The 20326-nt window shown below is 37.6% G+C and overlaps 1 protein-coding gene across 1 annotated transcript in view; it reads right to left on the bottom strand.

Annotated features, from left to right (window-relative positions):
* Positions 1–20326, bottom strand: part of FSTL5 (follistatin like 5) — a 625236-nt gene that overhangs the window by 299814 nt on the left and 305096 nt on the right. The window contains exons 4-5 of the mRNA XM_072972286.1: positions 16102–16298; positions 2977–3097 (exon numbers count right to left, since the gene is read on the bottom strand). Of these exons, the coding sequence (XP_072828387.1) occupies positions 2977–3097; positions 16102–16298 (318 nt within the window). The remainder of the gene's footprint in view (positions 1–2976; positions 3098–16101; positions 16299–20326) is intronic.

Here is a 20326-nt window from a genome sequence, read left to right on the forward strand (position 1 = left end):
AGGAAGTCTATCTGTTCAAGTTGCTTTAACATCACTCTGTACACATGGGTACTTAAGACATCATTTTACAAGGGATCGCCTTTTCACTATTGCTATACATTTATATGTGATACTAATATTTTATAATAGAGGGACTTTCTAAAATCAGGTCCTTATACAAAGCCTGTGACTAAACTTTACAAATCTGAGGTGGCTGTAGTTGTAATATAGCAGAAGCAGAGAAAGAAACAGGCATATGTTTCTTATTCACATGTAGGTATAAATGTTAGGTAGTTAGGTAAGTGGGGACACCGGGCAGACAGGTGGAGGAGAAGGAGAATGGTGTGGCAGATGGCGTTATGCCCGCCTCCAGCATAAAGGGGCTTCACTTCTAAATGAGTGCCAGCGAGAAACCAGTTAGAACCTGACAGCCACGACTGCACGGTAGCAAAAAGGACCTAACCAGACATGACACTGTGCTCACTGTAATGTAATTAGCATTGTGGTTCAGCCCCCACACAATGGGTTTGTCTGTGTGCATCATGGGTAAGGACATGCACAAAAGGGGACGAGCATGACTGAGCACTCCAGAGGCAAGAGCTGTCAGTCAATCAAGAGACACCCCTCTAAGTGAGGGTATAAGAGGAGGGGGCAAACAAAGACCACTGCTACCCGCCCTGGGATGAGCCCGCCTCCCAGTCTTGGAGGGGTGCTTCCCCTTGGCTAATAAAACCTTTAAAATCTTTTGCTACACAACGCTTCTATCTCCAGTCTGAAATCTTCTCTTTCGGGTAAGACAAGAACTGGGATCTTTTCCCTCCCTTTTTGAGGTAACATGAATATCTCTTGCTGATACTGTCCATTCAAACAGGTTGGCTTTGCCATCTCCAAGGGGTCATTACGAAGCCTGGAGCCCTGTTTGATAAGGGTGACACACTGAAAGTGCGAAACCTTGCAGAGCGTGGCGAGATCACAAGGAATATTGAAACACTCCATGTAATTCCAGAATGACATAGAAAGACATTATCTTCTCTAAATAATTATGTGCATATCATTTTATCATAGTGAAGGAAAAAACTTGTGATTATTCAAAAGTATAAAAGCTTATGATTGCTGATTGCCAAGTGCTTTCATTACCTAATATCTCTTTGTGATACAAAATGTTAAAAATGTTGACCTTTTGTGTTTATTTTGACCGAACGGCAGAATCATCACAATATGCATTTAATTCAGTGCATTTACTATAGATAATTTACATAAAATTGCTACCATATTACCTTCTGATAGTTAACGACATCATATAGGTGTTCTTCTATCCAAATTCATAGTTCCTATTACACGCCTTTATAAACAATGTTTTACTATGTCTCCATTGAATGCTTTTATGGATGATTCAGATTCCCGAATTACAAAATTTTGTCAGGACACTATACTGATCTACCTTACCTTCCTTACCACATCAACTCATATCTCAAACACGATACCATTTTTCCCCTTGACAGGTCCCCATAGCAGGATTCTAGGCAAAATTCTACATGCTGATATTAACAGGCATCATTCTTCAGTCTTTGTGGTGTTATCATAAATATAGTATATTATTCACACTTTATTTTCAATATTTTTCTTACTTTCTAGCCTCACTATTTCATCATGAAGAACTACATTTTGAATAAAAATCCACCATGAACATACCATTTAATTATCCTATTGATGCTTGATAGATTGTATACCACTGAAAATATTTCCTGCTATTGCTCTAGATGTCAACTGTGTGGATCCAGATCCATGGGTCTTCATAGTACGGGGTTGGGAAAAGGAGTCGGTTAGGATGGGTCAGGGTGCTTATTTAATAAAATAAGTTAGCAAAATAGAAATAAGAATTGATATATTTCCATAGAATTTCAGACCTGGAACGGACCTTGCAGTTGGACTAGTTTCTCTGAATAGTCTGGTGGGTCATGCACTTGAGATTTTATTTATGCTACTGTAGGGGAGCAAAACTTACCACCCCAAATAGTCTATTTAGGATGCGTATTATTTCCAGGTGAAAACAATCAAGGCCCAAAAGACTCAGAAAGAAACTTCAAGCTTCCTCCTAACTACATAAAAGAAAGTAGATGGAGGACCTGTTCCAGGAAGGGAGGTATCAGCATGGATCACTATAGTACGAACTAGGTGTGCAGACAGGAGGGAACCTAGCACAGTCTGCTTGTTAACATTCCTCTCTGTGTCCCATGGTCTCTGCCTGGCCCAGCGAACATTTGTTTACCAAACATATTATACACACACACACAAGCACACATAAAAATTCCTTTGGTGATTTTCAAATACCAACCAGCTCATTTAATTTTTTCCTTTTTCTTTTACACACAGCACCTAAATCTTCCCTTTCTGTTTTTCATCTCTTAGTCTTTATTCCTTTGAATTATTTTTTAAAGACTAACCTGGCAAGTAGCTGTGCTAACCAAATCGCCTTCTAAACTTTCTTTACGAAGCACAATGACTCAATTCTAAGAAGTATTTAAGTAACTTAAACATATATAAATCATTCTAGAGTGTCTTCACATAAATATAATTTTCTATTCTTATGCTAATTATTGTTATTAATGTGTATGTAAACTTCATCTATTAATCTACTCTGGTTTCCCAGTTAAAAAAAAAAGGGTCACTGTGTAAATAATTAAATTGTTTTTGACCTATAATGACAACTCAGAAATAACCTTGGAAGAAGCATTGGAATTAATGGTGGAATTAATGTCTTAAAATCAACAAGAACTGATAGCAAGGTTTATTATCAAATATTTCCAGCTCTTCATTTTAGAACTACTAAATCCCTTAGCTTTTACATGTTTCAGTACAGCCAAATACTACAATTATCTCAGTGGTATCACTCCTCTCAAGAAACAGCTTGTACTTTGAGATCAAGCAAACACACCATATTGTGCAATGAAACGGGAAAAGAACAAAGAGGAACTTGAGAATGAATCTCATACTCACGGAATGCTCTGTAAAACTCTTCAAGAGCCAGGTGCTTGTCAGAGTTAAAATCATCGTATTTCAGTAGATCGTACAAAATACAATCAGAAAGATCCTTTCCAAGTTCTTCCTGTTTTATCACCTGACAAGAAAATTAAAATCATGTAATTATATCAGCATCTTCACAAATCTATAGCAAAATTAATTATGCATAGTAAGCACTTAATAGGTCATTTTAAGTCAGCATTTGGGCAAAGAATTGAACCTGTGAAAAATCTGGACAATTATTTTCAACCGTTTAAAGATATAAAGTTACACATTTGACTTAAATATGTACTTAGATACTAAGATAGGTAGTTAGAATTTAGTCTCAACCTTCTAATATAAAAGGACCCAGAAAGTCTGAACATTAAAAGGACATTTTATAGTTCACCCATTTCCTTTCCATGGTGAAATTGTACATTTCATCTGCTTATGATGACTCAAGGAAATATCTTCCCATGGAAATTGCCCCCGGTGTCTCAGTGACCTGTGTCAAAACAGAACAGCGCTTTCCTAACAAAAATAGTGAGGTAGTTGGTTCCAACTTCCATCTTCCTATTATTTGTGAGAAATGGAATAAGATTTTTTTTTCTCCTCTGCCAAAACTCCTCCCCAGCTGGAAGTTAGGCCACTGGCGATTGCGTATTAACTCCGTGGGTCACAAAGGAGCTATCAAGCAAACGACTGTTTCCAAGAGCCAGGTAGAATTTAATGCACTGGTGAATGATGAAGGTCTACCCAGGCTTGGGTGAGGAAAATCCTCCCGCTGCCTTTGTGCTCTGTGGTCTGCCCACGGCCTGAGACACTGGCTTTTGTATGCTCTGCTGCCTCTGTCTATAAAAGCCAGTCTTGTGAAAAGGCTCCCCAAGACTTTTCAGACTTTCCTATTCATTCTGCGAAGCTGTACAGTTGTATCCACGATCCTTCATATTCGTCCAAATACAGAGGCAGTGGTTCATATTGCTTCACAGTGTGTGGTTTATAGAGGGGATGTAATCAGAAAACACAGGGTCTGAAGTCAGCTGGTTCTGAGTTCAGGCTCTGCCTGACCCACCTAATAGCTCTACTGTTCTAACCAATTGCCCAACCTTTTCTCAATCAGAAATTAAAAGAAGGGGTAGAGCTCAGTGGTAGAACGTGTCCTTAGCATGTACAAGGTCCTGGGTTCAATCCCCAGCACCGCCATTCAAAATAATTAATTCAATAAATAAATCTAATTACCTACCCCCCCCCAAAAAAACCCCAAAAACAAAACAAAAAAGAAATTAAATAGTAACATCTCTCCTCCTGGTTGTTTTGAACATTATCTATACATACACACATACACACACACACACACACATACACACACACACGTGCACACACAATTGCAAGACTTGTATAGATAATATACACTCAGACATGATCATTTAAAGTTAAAAATGATTTTTTCAATGTAATGTGCTTCTCATTCAAATAATTTGCTGCAGATTTCCACACTAGCTTATGCACGTTACGCGTGTGTGTTCACGATGTTCTATTACTTCCTTTGATAGTGTAGTATGATTTGGGCTTTCTTGGTCATAGCAATGGCAGATTGGTGACAGTCATGTCTAAAGATTTTCCGATGTTTCTGAGCTGTTTTTAATCCTTTTTAGAACACTTTTATTAAAAGTTCAGTTCAGCCTGCATATGAGTGAGCTACAGAGACAGCTCTGAGGATGGAGCTTAGCTTGAGGGTCGCTGGAACCTCCAAGCCCAGCCCACCAACCGCCCCTCCTCCCCAGTCCCCTGAGTGCTATGAAATGACAGTACATGAGCTGCTAAATAATATTTTTACAACATAATGGTTTCTCTATTCTAGTTTACTATATTCAAATGTCACTAGTTAAGCTGGAACTTGCTGCCTTAGAGGTGAACCTTTTATCTGCTTTAATTGATCCATACAAATAGATCTTGTTGAGAGCAAGTATGAAAGCCCCAAGGTCTAGCACGATCCAGCTGGAGAAATTAACAGAACCCAACGAATGGTTGAAGCCATCGCTCCTGTAAGCCTAATAATGAGAAAACAAAGACTGCTTTTCTATTCAGAAAGCCACCAAGCTCTCAGCCACTCCCTACCTGCTATCCATTAGATGATGGAAAATGACTTTTCCGGGTGAGGGTGGTGCAGGGACTCTCCCTCGCCTCGCTACCCTCTTGCTAAAGATCTGTGGGACTAGCACTGCGGGCATTCTCAGGATGCAGCAGCGTCAGGGTTTGGTCAGATATTTTAATAACATTTTTAATGGCTTTTATTCATGCCTATGTTTGCAAAGAGATGGAAGAGAAAGTTGGAGGGAAACTTTCATCATTGTTTGTCTCATGTTTATTTCTGTCCTAATTATTTTACTCAAGTTAAGTCATGTATTAGACCAAGAGAACAGACTTCCACCTTTGTCTTTAACACTGGCTTTGGCCAAAGACTCCCTTGCTCTTGAGTTACTCTTGACCTTGGTTTGATCACGATTATACAGCTCAAGCTGGACATGCTGTTTTAGTGAATATGCTTTAGAACAGTGCATGCTCCTGGCTAGTGAGTTTTGTTTTAAAAACAAAACAAAACCTGTTCACTGATATTGACCATGCCATGTACAGGAGAGAGGTGATTCATTCCTTCATCCATCAAAATTTTGTTTGTTTTTTGGTGGGGGTGGTAATTTGTCATTGTTGTTGTTTAAACAGAGGCACTGGGGATTGAACCCTGGACTTCCTGCGTGCTAAGCGCACACTCTACCACTGAGCTGCACCCACCCCCATTTGAAACGTTTTAAATACATGTTTTCCTCCTTTATTCCATTTTTGGTCAATGAAATAGCCTACTTAAGACACTTCCAAGTGAAATCTCTCCTTTGTTTCCCAGTGAGAGATTTGAAACAGTCTGGGGCGTTCCAAATGCGGGAGATACGTTCCTATGATCTTCTAACCAGCTTGGAACAATTACTTCAAATAGTCAGCATTTTGATGGCCTTAAAGTACTGATTGTTTGACTGTTGGGAAGAAAATATATATATACATGTGTGTGTATATATATGTAAAGTAACACACTAAGCACTCTGGTGCAGGGGATTCAAAGTTGTAGGCAATTTGTTTCATTTTGTCTGGCTCTGGTTCCAAAACTTCCCACTCCAGGTGCCTCAAAATATATGTTACATCTGAACTAATGATTCCTGACAAGGCCAGAATCACTGAATTTTTGTCATTTAAGTATTCTAGGATGCTTTGGTCAAGGAGGCCACTTATAATTTCACTGGTAAAGTATCTTTTTAATTAAGACACAATTTAAATTAGACACAATTCTATTGCACACTTCATAGACTATTGTATAGTGTAAACACATTTTTTATATGCACTGGGAGACAAAATAACTTTGTGTGACTTGCTTTACTGTCATATTCGCTCTATTGCAGTGGTCTGGAGTGGAAGCCGCAGTATCTCAGAGGCATGCTTGTAAAATACACAGTATCTCGAATGATGATAACTTATATAAAGATAAATAAAACTGGAAAGAGAAACAGAAAGTGCCGGGGTAGATGTAAAGGAGTATCTCCCTGCCTATAGAGATTAACAGGTATTAGATTTCTGGGCTAAAGCATGACTTGGAAATTCAAGATTATTACACCAACTCTCATGAAAGGGATCAAGTATGTGCGATTGATTCTGATGGTCTCAAGTCAGATCATGATGATGAGACTGTTGATATGGGGGGTAGGGAGACAGAGGAGAGAAATCTTGCAGTTTGTGTCTTTTTATTTACTCTCCTTGGTGAATTAGGAGAACACATGAACTCATGGGATATGCCACTCATAAGTTCAAGTAATCTGAGCTCTTCCTCTTTCTTTGCAAATTATGTTTCTCAAATGAATCATGGCCATGTCAGAATCACAATGGTCTTAGCAGAGTTAGAGCTCAGGGATCCACTGTCTTAAAGAAAGTGCATCACATTTGAGAAGTTGAGGGGAGGCAGATACATTCACTTCTTTACTTGGCAAATGTATCCATTACATCCAAGCCCAAGGCTCAGGAAATAAACGTGCTCCTTTGGTAGTAAATAACATCCCCAGGCATTGGCTTTAAGACAGGAGGGGAGGAGGCAGGGCACAACCTTTAAAAGAATGACACAGCAATTGAAGATACAACATAAACTGGTTAGAACCAACTGGGCCCAAGATGGTGGAGATTTGCCTTCCAGTAGAACTTGATATGCTCATTGTAATACATGAGCTGCTAAGTGGCACACCCACAGGCACTAAGACAACTCCCAAGCTGACATAAGAGGCCAAAAAGTGGGCAATGGCCAAATTCCTGGAAGTCCCTGCCCTTTTCCCAAAACAGAATAATCCTCTTATTTGTTGGCATAACATGCCCATAAAAGCTAACCACCTGTGACCCTGTACCCCAGGGCCACTCTCCCTTCTGAAATGGACCACATTCTGTTTATGGATGTGTATCTCTCTAAATAAACTTGCTTGCACTTTACTACAGCTCGCTCTCACATTCCTACCTGCAGGGAGCCAAGGACCCTCAGCCTGAGTTGTGATCATCCTCTCATGGCCCCTTCTCCTGCAACAGCTGTAAGTTTCCCCCACACTGATATAGGTTGGCTCCTTAGTTACTTGGTCCTCCAAACACCCTCTTGTCCACTTTCTTTTCCTCTTCTGCCTCTCTCCCTCCCTCTCTCCCTCTTTCTATCCTTTCTCGGAAGCCACCATGTGCCAAGAACAGTGCTAGGGGAAGGCGATACATTAGTAAGTAAGAATGACATGGTGTCTGCCTCATGGAGTTAATATTCTAGGACGGTCAAGTGGGAACACGTCACTAAAAGATTACATAGACAAGATAATTAGATTTTCAACAGTGCTTCAAAGTAAACAGAGTGCAACGACAGAGAGTAAATAATATTACAGATTATAATTGTCTAATCAAACAAAGCTGGTGCTACCCTGCAACGGGTGTATTACAAGAAAGGAATTCTATGAAAATAATCACATCTTCTAAGTTCTCTTTTAGGTTTTGTAACATGCCTAACATGTTAGAAGACATTTAAAAAATCACTAGGGCCAACATTAATTTTGAAAGTCTAGCTTAAACCACCGATGGGAAGAGAGAATTTTTAAGGCATTCTCTAGGGCCCACAGGGATTATGGGAACTTGAATGCCAACATTTTAAATGCACCTTGACATTCTAAAGGAAAGATGATACAAATAATGTGTTTAACATTTTTCCAAAAATTTAATTTTAATTTTCAAGTTATGCACATTAGGAACAGCATTAAAGAAAAAAAACAAATATTTGAAACTTGTTACTAAGGTTTCCAAGTACAACTGAAGGTACTATTTAGTAATTGTAGCTCTGAGCTGCACCTACACCAACAATTATGGGCCTTCCCTTCCTCTCTTAAGTGCTAATTGTGGCTATTATTATGATTCTGAAATCTTCAGCATTTGAAATTCTCAGACCAGGAGGATCCACCTACTGGCATTGCCAATGTCATTCTAAGTCAAACACTTGGCTTCTGCTGCCTTATTTTGTATACCTGGTAGGTCTATGGGGTTTTTCAATGTTAAATAGGATTAATCATTACAGCATCATTCCCTGAAAATCCCCACTTGTCTCTTTTTCTATCCACATGAGTGCTTACTTGTTTGTATCTAGTGCGTTCCCACTAAAATAGCTTTTTATCCATGAGACAAACAGTTCTTACCAATCTCATAGTAAATGAATATGTTGACTAGACGGCAGAACCTTTTTTAAAGTCGTTAAAACTGTAACAGGTTTTATCAACTCAAAATAAAGATTAACTCTCCATTCCGTACGAAACCATTCTAATCATTTTTAAAGAAAATTGATATGTACAAAGTCTGCAGAAACATCATTGCCATGCCCATCCTGTAAGCCTAAAAATATCTAGTGTTATTTATTCTTGATTTTTGTTTAATTTGGTAAATGTAGTCACATATGGTAGTCATTGAGCAAATGGCTTTTTAAGTCAAATATATATAACACAATAATCTAAAGCCTGAGAACAAGTCGTTCTTTTTATTATTTTAATAAGGAGTTGGCATATGTGCACATTAGGGAAATATTTCATTCTAATATGCATTCCTAATGTGAATCAGCTTACTAAGATGATGGAACCTAAATGAAGAAAAGGCTAAATCAATATACTCAATACAGCTGCTTATTTAAACTCTAGAATCACGAGGGAATGACTTTGCTTACTTAAATTCTATGGTGGTTTTGAAGTGGGAGGAAAGGGGGCAGGGTGCAACCATTGAAGGAGTGACACAGCAGTGAGGACAGGACACACTGGTTAGAACCAAGATGGTGGAAGATTCGACTCCCAGTAGACCTTGAGCCTCATGGCGCACCCTCAGGGCCATGACAGTTCCCAGGCTGACCATTAAAGGTCAAAAAATGAGCGGGGGGAACTGTTTCCTGTAAATCCTCACCCCTTCCCCAAAGTAGCTGGAATAGTCCTCCTACCATTAGCATATGCAATTACTGAGCCCATAAAACGTAACTCCCCACCTCTCAGTCACTCCCTCTCTCTGGCCTTCTGAGACGGTCTGCACTCTGTCTATGGAGTGTGTATGTGTTTTTACTTTAAACTGAACACCCCGCACTTCTCAGCTTCTCTCCCTCTCGCCTTGCTGAGATGGCCCTCATTCTGCCTATGGAGCGTGCATCTCCTAAGCCGCTCTCCCTTCTGAGTGAACCTTCTTTTCATAACAAATGATCATTAACCTTCATTCTTCCAATGACCTTCCCCTACACGCAAGCCTGCCAAGAGAAACGTGTTGATACCTTAAGCCACTTCATCCTGAAATCTCTATTTCAAGCATTACAAGTCTTTTTGAGGAATAGCATATGTTCTTGGAACCACAAATATATGACCATGTAGTCAAATGCCTGACCGCACTGGTCATATACACAACACCAAGGGGAGAAACCTGGCGTGTGAACACGTTTCAGATACAGAAAATTTCTAATGGATGTTGAGGCCTTTGCAGTGAGCTGTTATCCTATGAGGCGTATATTGGAACATTATACCAACTTGGAGCATATCGCCACAAGGACACGTGCCACTGAAGCAGGGACTAGAAAAGTGCAGATTTCACCAAAGACCCAGAGAGAGCAATTCTCACTGTTGGAGAAGACAATTTAGGAGAAAGCAAGAGAGAGATTCAGAACACAGAGATGGGTCTCAGACACTTGTTTAGATCTGGGGACTAGAACACCAAACCTGTGAGGTTTCACACCTCATCAGCTTGGTTCTAGGAAAAGGCTCATTCTGAATGGGGTCCACACAATACAGCACAGACTCAAGAAAAGACACAGGGCCACTCAGAACAAAATAAATTAAATGTCCATTTACCTATTGTCAATAAAGAGAGGATAGAAAGTTAACAAACATGCTCCCCCCAAAAATCCCCTTTACATGTGATTGAATAAATACTAAATCAAATACTAACTTTGTCGCAGCAATTAAGACATTCATATGGGAGAAGAGAGAGTGATGATCTAGTCTCTTTCTGTAAAACCTAACTTGACAGATAACCCGTTCTCCCTTCTCATCCAACTCTATCCTTTGGGGAGGCAGAAATTGTCACCCAAGGGGTGAAAATGGACGTAATATACAACTGAGGAAGGGGAGAGGCAGGGGACTTCATCTGGCTGTGAGAGTGTAAAAATTAGGGCAGAAAACAGAGGAGAGGAATTTCCTCTAGCGTCCAGGACTGAAGATATATTTCCCCTGAGGAAAGAGTGCCAGATATTGGCTTTTGATAACAGCGTTGTGATAGTCTATAACTTGCCATTTGTTTTTAAGAAAGGAAGATGCTGACAACTATTAAATCTGATGTATTTGGTTATGCACACTCAGGAGGAGGTTATACACACCAGAGCAGAACCCTGTTGTTTCTGGATTCCTTCACCGACGCTAAGGAATTGGGAGCCCCAGGGAAAGTGAAGGACTTGAACTTGAGAGAGAGACTTGGGGACCTCATTGGTGGTGTAGGAGGTGCAAAGCAGGCTCTGCACAGAACATCAGGAAAGGAAAGGTGTACGGAGTGCTTCATCTAAACTGGATTTCAACCAGGGATTTGTGTAATATGTGATGTAAACCCCTCCTCTGTCTCCTTGGTACAGCTTCAATCATTCAACCAAGTCCACATTGCATTTTGCAAATGGATTTGTGTGTGTGTGTGCCTGTGCGTGTGCGTGTGCGTGTGTAGCTCAAAGATGAATGCAAAGGGACACCAGACACCTGGGTTACGGTAATGTAATCATAGTATTATTACTGTTACTACTATTATTATTATCACTATCACTCAATTACTACACTATTAGTAACTGAGGACCTATGTATGTTTAAAATACTGAAACTGTAAAAATCATCAATTACAATGTATTGTTTCTTCCTTACTCAAAACATTGCTTTCAGTTATTTCTTATAACTTGGGTTTATGGGCAAGAAAAACCGGCATGAAATTCAGTATTTGATAGTTTTGATATGTAGAGATATTTCAGTATAGTACATACCAGCATCTCAGAATAAGATATATGTGATATTTATTTTAAGTTCCATTCAATCTACCATCGCATATGTAAAGGCATGGGCACTACATACGCTGGGGAAAGTGCCCAGTAACACAGTAGTCGCTGAATGATACGTACTTGTCTCTAGGCTAGAACTCAGGACTTAATAACATCCATGCTAACTATATGAGTTAAGTTGATTAATACTTCAAACGAGATGAGCAAACCAAATACAAATAAAAAAAAATGCTACCGTTTATTTTTTCCCACCTCTTGGAATAACCAAAATCATCTTTCATCTTTTGCAAGAGCAAATGTTTTCATTATATAATGGGTATTAAAACTTTCCAGACGTTTAATAATGTATATGGTGGATTTCTGGCTTATAATGGCTGTGAATTAATGGTATTTGATTCATTCTCACCTTCCATCCAACCCAAAACATTAAAAAATGCAAAGGGTAGGCTGGAAGGAAGTAATGATCAGTTGCTCCTTCACTAACTCAAGCACAGGTGCCCCCTTTTATTTTTACTAATATCACAATATCCACAGGAAACTTATATGTGAAAATATAATTAAAGCTAGCAATGACATCATGTTTTCTATGTGCTAGCCCCGTATCTGAGAAACGTACATATTCTAAATAATACTGAGATCACGTCCAAATTACATCCTAGGTACTATTATCATAGCTAATATGTAGAAAAGGAAACAGACACAGAGGTCAGGCAACTTGCCAAAGGTCGCACAGGTAGTTAAGCAGTGGAGATGGGATTTGAACACAGATTCTAGAATCAAAGTTCTTAACTAATACAGTGTGATCATAAAAATGGTCCTTTTTGAAAAATATTTGAGGACTTCATGGGGGGTAGTGCCGCTGACGCCTTTGCTATTTGAGATATTATTCGCTTTTGATTTTTGAAATGCGTATCCCACCTTCATCTTTGTTGACTTCTCTTCTTCAGTTATTACCTGTTTTAACTCTTCCAGACCCTCAATTGTCAAATCGACCAGCATTCTAACATTGTATCAACTTCATAAAACATGACTCCTTTGAAACTCCAGTTTTGCTTTGTGATACATTTGCACTTTATAGTTGGATATTCTCAACGTATAAAAATCAGCCTCCAGCTGAAAGACTAAACGACAGGTGCTGACGTTCACATTAATGTGCGGAAGCAGTGGATCAAATGAGATCTACTTCCCTGATGGGTCAGCTCATCTTAGCAAATACTTTCTCGCTGTGATAAGCTGCTAACTGTGATACTGGAGGCCTTACCCCCTTTCTGTTGCTTTTTATTATGTCTTTTTTCTCATCTAGAAAGGCCTCTAGGTTCTAATTTCCTTGAAAATCTGCAAGAGAAGCTTTAGAATACATAGTCATTATGTGGAGTAAGAATAAAATGTGTGCAGCCAGCTTTCACACTGCATTTATAAAACCTCAAGGCCAAATTATGTTCTTTAATTTTTACTTGTCATTGGCAGTATCTTAGAGTTACACATCACATTTTTGCTAATAAGACCTTGTAAATTATTAACAGACACCATTATGGTTCTTTCCCTTTTACTCTTTTATTTTAAATTATTTTCAAATTTGGTCTTAAATTATGAGATCATATGTTTCCAAGTTTATTATTAAGGTCAGATGTATTATTGGTTATACTACTTGGCATATAGGTGCTTAAAATGCACCTGTAACCTAAAAATACACAAATCCAACACAATATTTGTGCTAGAAATACATTATGTCTTTTCCAGAGTGCCTGTTAGAATCTTCTGGGTTTTTTAAATTTCATTAACTGCTGACAAAAGAGGTACTAACTTTTCCACTATTACTGTTGAAGGCGAAGTACTGACTTCTGCGGGATGCATGCAGAAGTTCATAAACATCACCTTCCCTGGTCCCGCCTTGTAGGTACCTCAGGGATGGCCAAGATATAAATGGGATTCTGATGATCCTTTCGACTCTTGCCTCGTAACTTTCAGATGAACTGGAAGGACACTTTTCAGATGTAACAGTGAGTCCAGATCAAAGGGAGCAGAGAAAACTAACCTAAACTTTATAGCAGGTGATTTTATTTTGGGTAGAGTTGTGTTCTCCCCAATGACATTTTAAAGCCTTAACCCTAAGTACCTCAGAATGTAAGCTTTTTTGGAAATAGGGTCCTTGAAGACGTCATTAGAGAATATAAGATGAGGGTCTGCTGGAGGAGGGTGCACCCTTACTCCAATACGAGTGATGTCTTAAAAAGAAAGTGAGCTAGGAAACCACAATGCAGATGGAGGCGGCCCAGACACAGCTGACCGCACCATCGGGAAAAAATGGGAATCCCAAGAAAAAATGCCAGGCAGGAAAATGATGGGGGTTTGTGTCAAGCAAAGATCGACATCTCAGGTTCTTTTCACTTCACGCCATTATTCCTGCTGATGATACGTCCTTCCTTCCTGAGCTGACGCAGGTTTATTGGAGGAGAGAGAGCCGATTGGGACATACTTTTTTGATCAAGCCTCTTCTGGTGAGACTCCGTCTTGGGGCCAAGCTCCAGGTTTCAGTGGTAGAGATTTGCTTTCCTAGTCATCGCGCTCTCACTCTTTCCTTTTTTTTTTTTTTTTTTTAAGAGACCTGATAGTCTCTTAAAAAGAAGAGACAAGATGATGTGAAGACAACTACACAGAGAGAAGCTGTGTGACTGCAGAGGCAGAGACTGGAGTGAGGCGTCTAAAGCCAAGGATGCCCGGTGCTGCCAGAAGCTGAAAGAGGCAGGAAGATACTCCTCCCCTGAGGCTTCAGAGGGAGCGTGAATGGGCCAACATCTCGATCTCAGACCCTGAGCCTCCAGAACCAAGAGAGAGGTTGGTGTGCCCCATAGTGTGCGATGTTTTGTTCCCGCCACCCTAGGAGCTAATATAAACTTGGATGTAGCAGAAACTTGACACTTGAATAGGTCAAATGCTGATACTGCTGTTTTCTAGTGATTTGGATTTTTTTCCTTTGGATTCAGAAGTGGATAATATGACAATAATTAGACTCAGACAGATCACGTGTCATAACCAACCAGTGGTTACAGCAGTGTAGACAGGTTAATAAAGACTAAAAATTATTATGAAAATAAAAAAAGAAACAAAAACAAAACTCCAATATATTCTAATACATCAGACACACATAGAGCAAGGTGACATGCCTTAATTATAAACTCATTTTTCTTGAATTAACTAGTCATCTCTTATTATTACTACAGATATAAAATTCTAAAGAGTTTCATTCTTGAAAAATAAATTAGGAGAAATAGAACAAAATAGATATCTTAAATAAAATTATTCTCATTTTACCCTCAAATTCCAGAGTTAAATTTCATAAATCCCATTGCCTGGGATTTAGTAACTACTAAATAAATGTAGGTTGAATTAAAAAAGATAATGAAAATGATGAATATTTTCATTAACTGGATTGACAAAAACTGTACTCAATTTTGTCACAAGGTCACATTATATGAAGCCTCCATACTAAGTTACACTATTCCAAAGTGTAGAAATACTTGTGTAGTAAGACCAATATTCCATATTGTTAGATTTTTTAAATAAGAGATAGAATTGGTTATAAAGGTTGAATGGCATGATGTTGTGGAAATAGACGACTGAGTCTTTCTGGAAAATACTATTCCCTGCTAAGCGTGACAGCAAAATCCATCTTAAGATACATTTCGGAAATCATCAAGAAGTTAGCAAAATTCCTCATGCTACCACCATCTTCCTAGTCACCCCGAGATTGGGTGGTTCTCTCCATTGCTCCCTAAAACCTATGTATGTTTTTGGACAAATCTTATGTCCCTTATTTTACACTTCTACACTTCTAGATTCTTAAATCTGGGGATTACAGTTTCATTCAGAGGAGTCTGTCTATCTCAATAATACACACATAAAAATTTTCTGTTTTTTTCCAAAGTGGCTCACATAGAGATTTTTTGTTTATTAAAATATTCTCTTGAATAATGAGTTTTTAATATGTTAAAAAAAACCTTTGGTGACAAATTTCAAAGAAACAAATTGAATAATGTGGACTTCATATTAAAACCAGATTTGATATATTATAATTGATCTTTGATTTTTGAAAAAGTACCAAAATATGTGAGTGATTTAATACCTTCTTAAATCACATATTTATATTATGTTATAGATATACTCAACTGCCCTTGAATACCAGATAGACAAGTTTCTATTGACTGATAGAAAATTAAACTTTACAGAAGCCCCAGAAAATATTTGGAAATATCTTATAAATCCTATAAGATAAAGAACTAGTCATTCCTTTAGATATTTAAGGTACATTAAAAGTAGACATCTCTCTTAAACTGTACAAGAGCATATAAATGTAATTTAAAATTAATACAGCTGATAGAGTAATCAATGTTTTCTCGTAAAATATTTTATGTCTACACTTAAATAATATAAATAAAACGTATATTTTATCAATATAGAGTAAATTCAAACAAATGTAAATATATTGTATGTGCTCTACTTAAATAAGCATGTTAATTTAATCGTACCTGAGTTAGTTCATTAATATCTACAAGTCCGTTACTGTCGGCATCAAAATATTTAAACATTTGATCCACCAACAACTTCTTCCGGAATACGTCATCACCGCTAGGGTTTTCATTGTCTTGGGTAACGTATTTTCGATTTTGTAAATCTAAAAGCATGCTTTTCATCTTGCTGTATTCAGTGGCCTTGCAGTTATCTCCTGCAACAAAAGAACTATGTTATTTTCAAAGCAATATCATCAAAAAGGAATCATGGATTTTATTAATGTTTAAAGCAGAGATCTAGCAGACAACATACTTTGTACATCAGTGTCATGTTTCTACTTTGCATACTTTATCACTTGTACAAGGTGAAAAAAGGAATGGGCTATTTTCATGGGAGGGTAGACATTTTTCATTTGTACCAAATCTAATAACAGTGTATATACTGTGTGTCTTCTCTGTGCCAACGTCATTGGTTCTGTGAAGGACTTAGGAAAACATGACAGCTTCAATTAGCTCCAGTGTTGAAATGCGTTTTCTTAGTTTAACTCCACACTATGTGTTCCCATAGTGATGATTTCATAGGTTCTGAACAGGAAGCTCAGGGAGATGAAACAGTGCCCCAGGGCAGAGGGTTAGATGGTGCTAGATTTTGCACTTAAACCCATACATATCTGGCTCCAAAATAGTACAGCAAGTTTTTCACTGAAAGTAAGTTTTTTAGATTTGGATTTCTTTTGAAGAAGTTGTGTGTATGTGTGTTTATATTTTTTTCTTGATTCTATTTTTAATGATGCTAAGCTCATATTTGTATCCTTCCAAAAGTCTTTACCTAATTTTTCCGATATTTCTCTCTCTCTCCTTTAGAGCACTTGGAGCTTAACATGATGTATGCTTGCTTTTTTTTTTTTTTTGAAGTATAATGAGTTTACAACGTTGTGTCAATTTCGGTATGTTTGCATTTTTTATCTTGAAGTTTTAACCTTGAAAATATCACTTTCACCACAAAAGTATGAGCTTATTGAAGTAACAATGCATTCCATATTTTCAGCATCTCCCATAAAATAACCAGCAGAATCCTGGGAGCTGCAGAGATAATGGAAATAACTGTTTGGCTTAATATCCTCGAAAGTAACCGCAATTTCTCTAATATTGTTACATGATTATTTTACGAAGAATTTTTCTTCCAGTAGTCTCCATGCTGATGTCTTTATAAATGATGCATTGAATTGAAATGCATACTACAGATAGTAAATTGATATAAAACATACTACAGAAAAGACAGGTGCAGGATATAATTTCAAAATGAAAAAGTAGGTATTATATTAGCTAAGAAATTTTACAACACTTTAAGGAAAAAGCTAACATTACAATTGTGGTTCATTTTGACAAAGAGGCTTTAACAGAATCTACAATTTTAAAGACGGTTTCTGAAGATTTTTAAATATGTATCTGAGAAGCATGCGGGTGAAAAACAATATTTGAAGTCTCATTAAATTTCAAGACAAGATGGAAAACAATCTCTGCCAGAGCGATGGGAAACTATCTTATTTTTTAAGACTGTGAAATAACTACTGTTGTTCGGCAATTTTAGTGTTTAGCAATCCTGTCAAGAACTTCTTTCTTACCACAAAATGTAAACTTTGTGCCACCAATTAAGTCAATTTTGCATTATCCTGTTCTCAGTAAAGAAGAATGGTATGTTTCCATAATAGCAAGGACATCACTGACAAGAGAGAGAGATAAGTCCAGAGCGGTAGGGAGCAATCTGGGTGTCGGTGAAAACTGCCAAAGAGGAGCCTTCAAATATGTGCGTGCGTGTGTCTGCATTGAGAAGAGGGAGAAACTGTGATCAAAGAATGGGGAAAGCAGAACAGGACATCCCACAGCCCTATCTGGGATTTCTGTATTTGACCTTGAACCAGCATGTCCTTTCATATTTGACTGATGGGGAGAAGGATGGAGTTTGGGGGACCTGACCTGGGTCCATCAGTGATGAGAGGATAAGAACATGGGAAACGGAATTTAAATGATGAACATATTTTAACCAATATTTGAAATTTCAGGGGAGGAGATACAGTTTGGGTTGTCACACTCTAAATCTGATCAAATCAAGTAATATGATCATTGTAACACTCTCTACTAATACGTGGTTCATTTCCCAAATTATAAGTTTCCTGGCAAGTCCAGACATTGAGGTGGTTGCTGGACATCCAAAGAAAACAAAAATAAAAGGACTGTAGTCAAGGCATTCATAGTCTATGGAAATGCACAATAAACAGTCATAAAATTATACAAAACTTTGTAGGATTTTTAGATTTAAAAATAATGTCAGGGTTTTTTTTTAGTAATAAATAGGTACAGCTGTTAGTTTTAACAGATACATGTAATGCAGGCTTCCTATGTTCCATCAACTTCATGCATAATAAATCATTTAACTCTGCTCACAATTCAACAAGAAAGACCGTAAAATTACTACTATTCTATAGATGAAGAACTCGGGCACAGAGAGTCAATAACTTGTTCAAAGTTACACAGCGAGATAAGAACACAGTGATTTGTACACCCAGACAATATCTCCTTTATCCTTTATTTCCTAATTTTCTTATCCTCAGAACTCAGTTTTAAAATCAACTGATACATGGGTTCAGCACCTTCATCTAAGGGTTATTTGAAAAGCGAAAGACAAATAGAATAACAAACTCCAGGTGATATCACTGCTCCAATTACAGGTAGAGAAAGAACTTGTAAAGGGAGGGGGAAAAAGGAGTATCTGAGAAATAGCAGGAAAAGTACAGGAAAGTACTGACAAGGAAGCTAAAGGGAAAAGGACTTTTCAAGAAAGAGGGTGTTATGACCCGTTCAATGCTTCAGAGTAAAAGCAATATAAACACACACCCATGGGATGCCCTAAGGTGGAGGCAACTGGTGACATTAAAGAAAAATTTTAGCAAATAAATGGAGAATTCATATTACAATGGATTAAAATGAGTAAAAACAAAATGAAGATTTAGAAGTATTAAATGGTTACCACCCTTTTAATAAATATCAATGTGTAAAAAAGAAATAGCAATATTAATGAAAAAAAGAATAGATGCTTAGAAATAAACATTGATGTAGATTAAGAAACCACACCCACGAATAACACCAGGAAGGAGGGTAAGGAATTTTTATTTGTTTGTTTGCTTTGATAGAACTCCTTTCTCAATACTTAACCAACATTTGGCATTAGATTGGTGTAAGGAAAGGGAAAGAAATATTCTCCTGATCTCACTTCCTGCTCTTGGAGACTGGTTATGAATCCCTTCTGCTGTCCCTGCTCTAGAAACTGAGAACAAGACACTTGAGGTCCCACCTGGTGGGATCTGTACCACCCCTTCTCATGAATGTGCTGCCTCTGGGGCCATGCTGACTCTGGACTCGGGCAGTTAAAATCCACCCGGCCTTTTGGGTCCTGGAACCATGCAGAATCTCTGACTTTCAAATGGCTGCACTTGTGTAGCTGGTGGTGCCTCTCCCAGTCTCTACGGAAATGGGGATAATTACATTTTACATGTTTGACAGTACAGTCATCTGTTCTGAGTACACAAGTGCTCAACTTACAGATTCTATCAGCTATGCCTAGTATGAGTTTTTCAAAGGCTTTAATTTGTTCTTATCTCTGTGAAATTACACTTTTATCCACCACCCCCATCCATCAGTAAAAAGTACCAATTCCTGCCAACACAAAAATATTCAAATCTAAATATTAGAATTATTTACAATGAATGTTAGAAGAATATTATTTGTCTCTTTTTAGCATTTATAATTAGAATTTTATTAGTTTAATTTTAATATAAGCTGACTTCTTAGAAATCCAAAGAATACAAATTAAATGCTCTTATGGTAGTGTCATTTCTATTATTTTATTAGAATGCATACCAGAATTGATTTTTCCTCAGACTATTCAGTAACTGCTAATTGAAATCTTTTTTAAACTGCTAGAAAAATATTTTCTATTTGTAGCCTAGGGAATATATCAAAACTTAAGTATGTTGATTTAATATGTACATATGAATCAAATTCAACCATGGAAAACCATTCTACTTATATTAATTTGTAAGTTATTAAATGATGTGTAGGAAGGAATTTAAACTATCTTGGTTAAAATAGTCTGAACAAAATTAAGATAAACTTTAAATGGAGTATCTATTTAGATGTAGAAAAGATAAGGGTATAAATTGTCTCATATTACATAAATTTACTT

The sequence above is a fragment of the Vicugna pacos genome, chromosome 2 (assembly GCF_048564905.1).
Source record: "Vicugna pacos chromosome 2, VicPac4, whole genome shotgun sequence".
NCBI lineage: Eukaryota > Metazoa > Chordata > Mammalia > Artiodactyla > Camelidae > Vicugna > Vicugna pacos.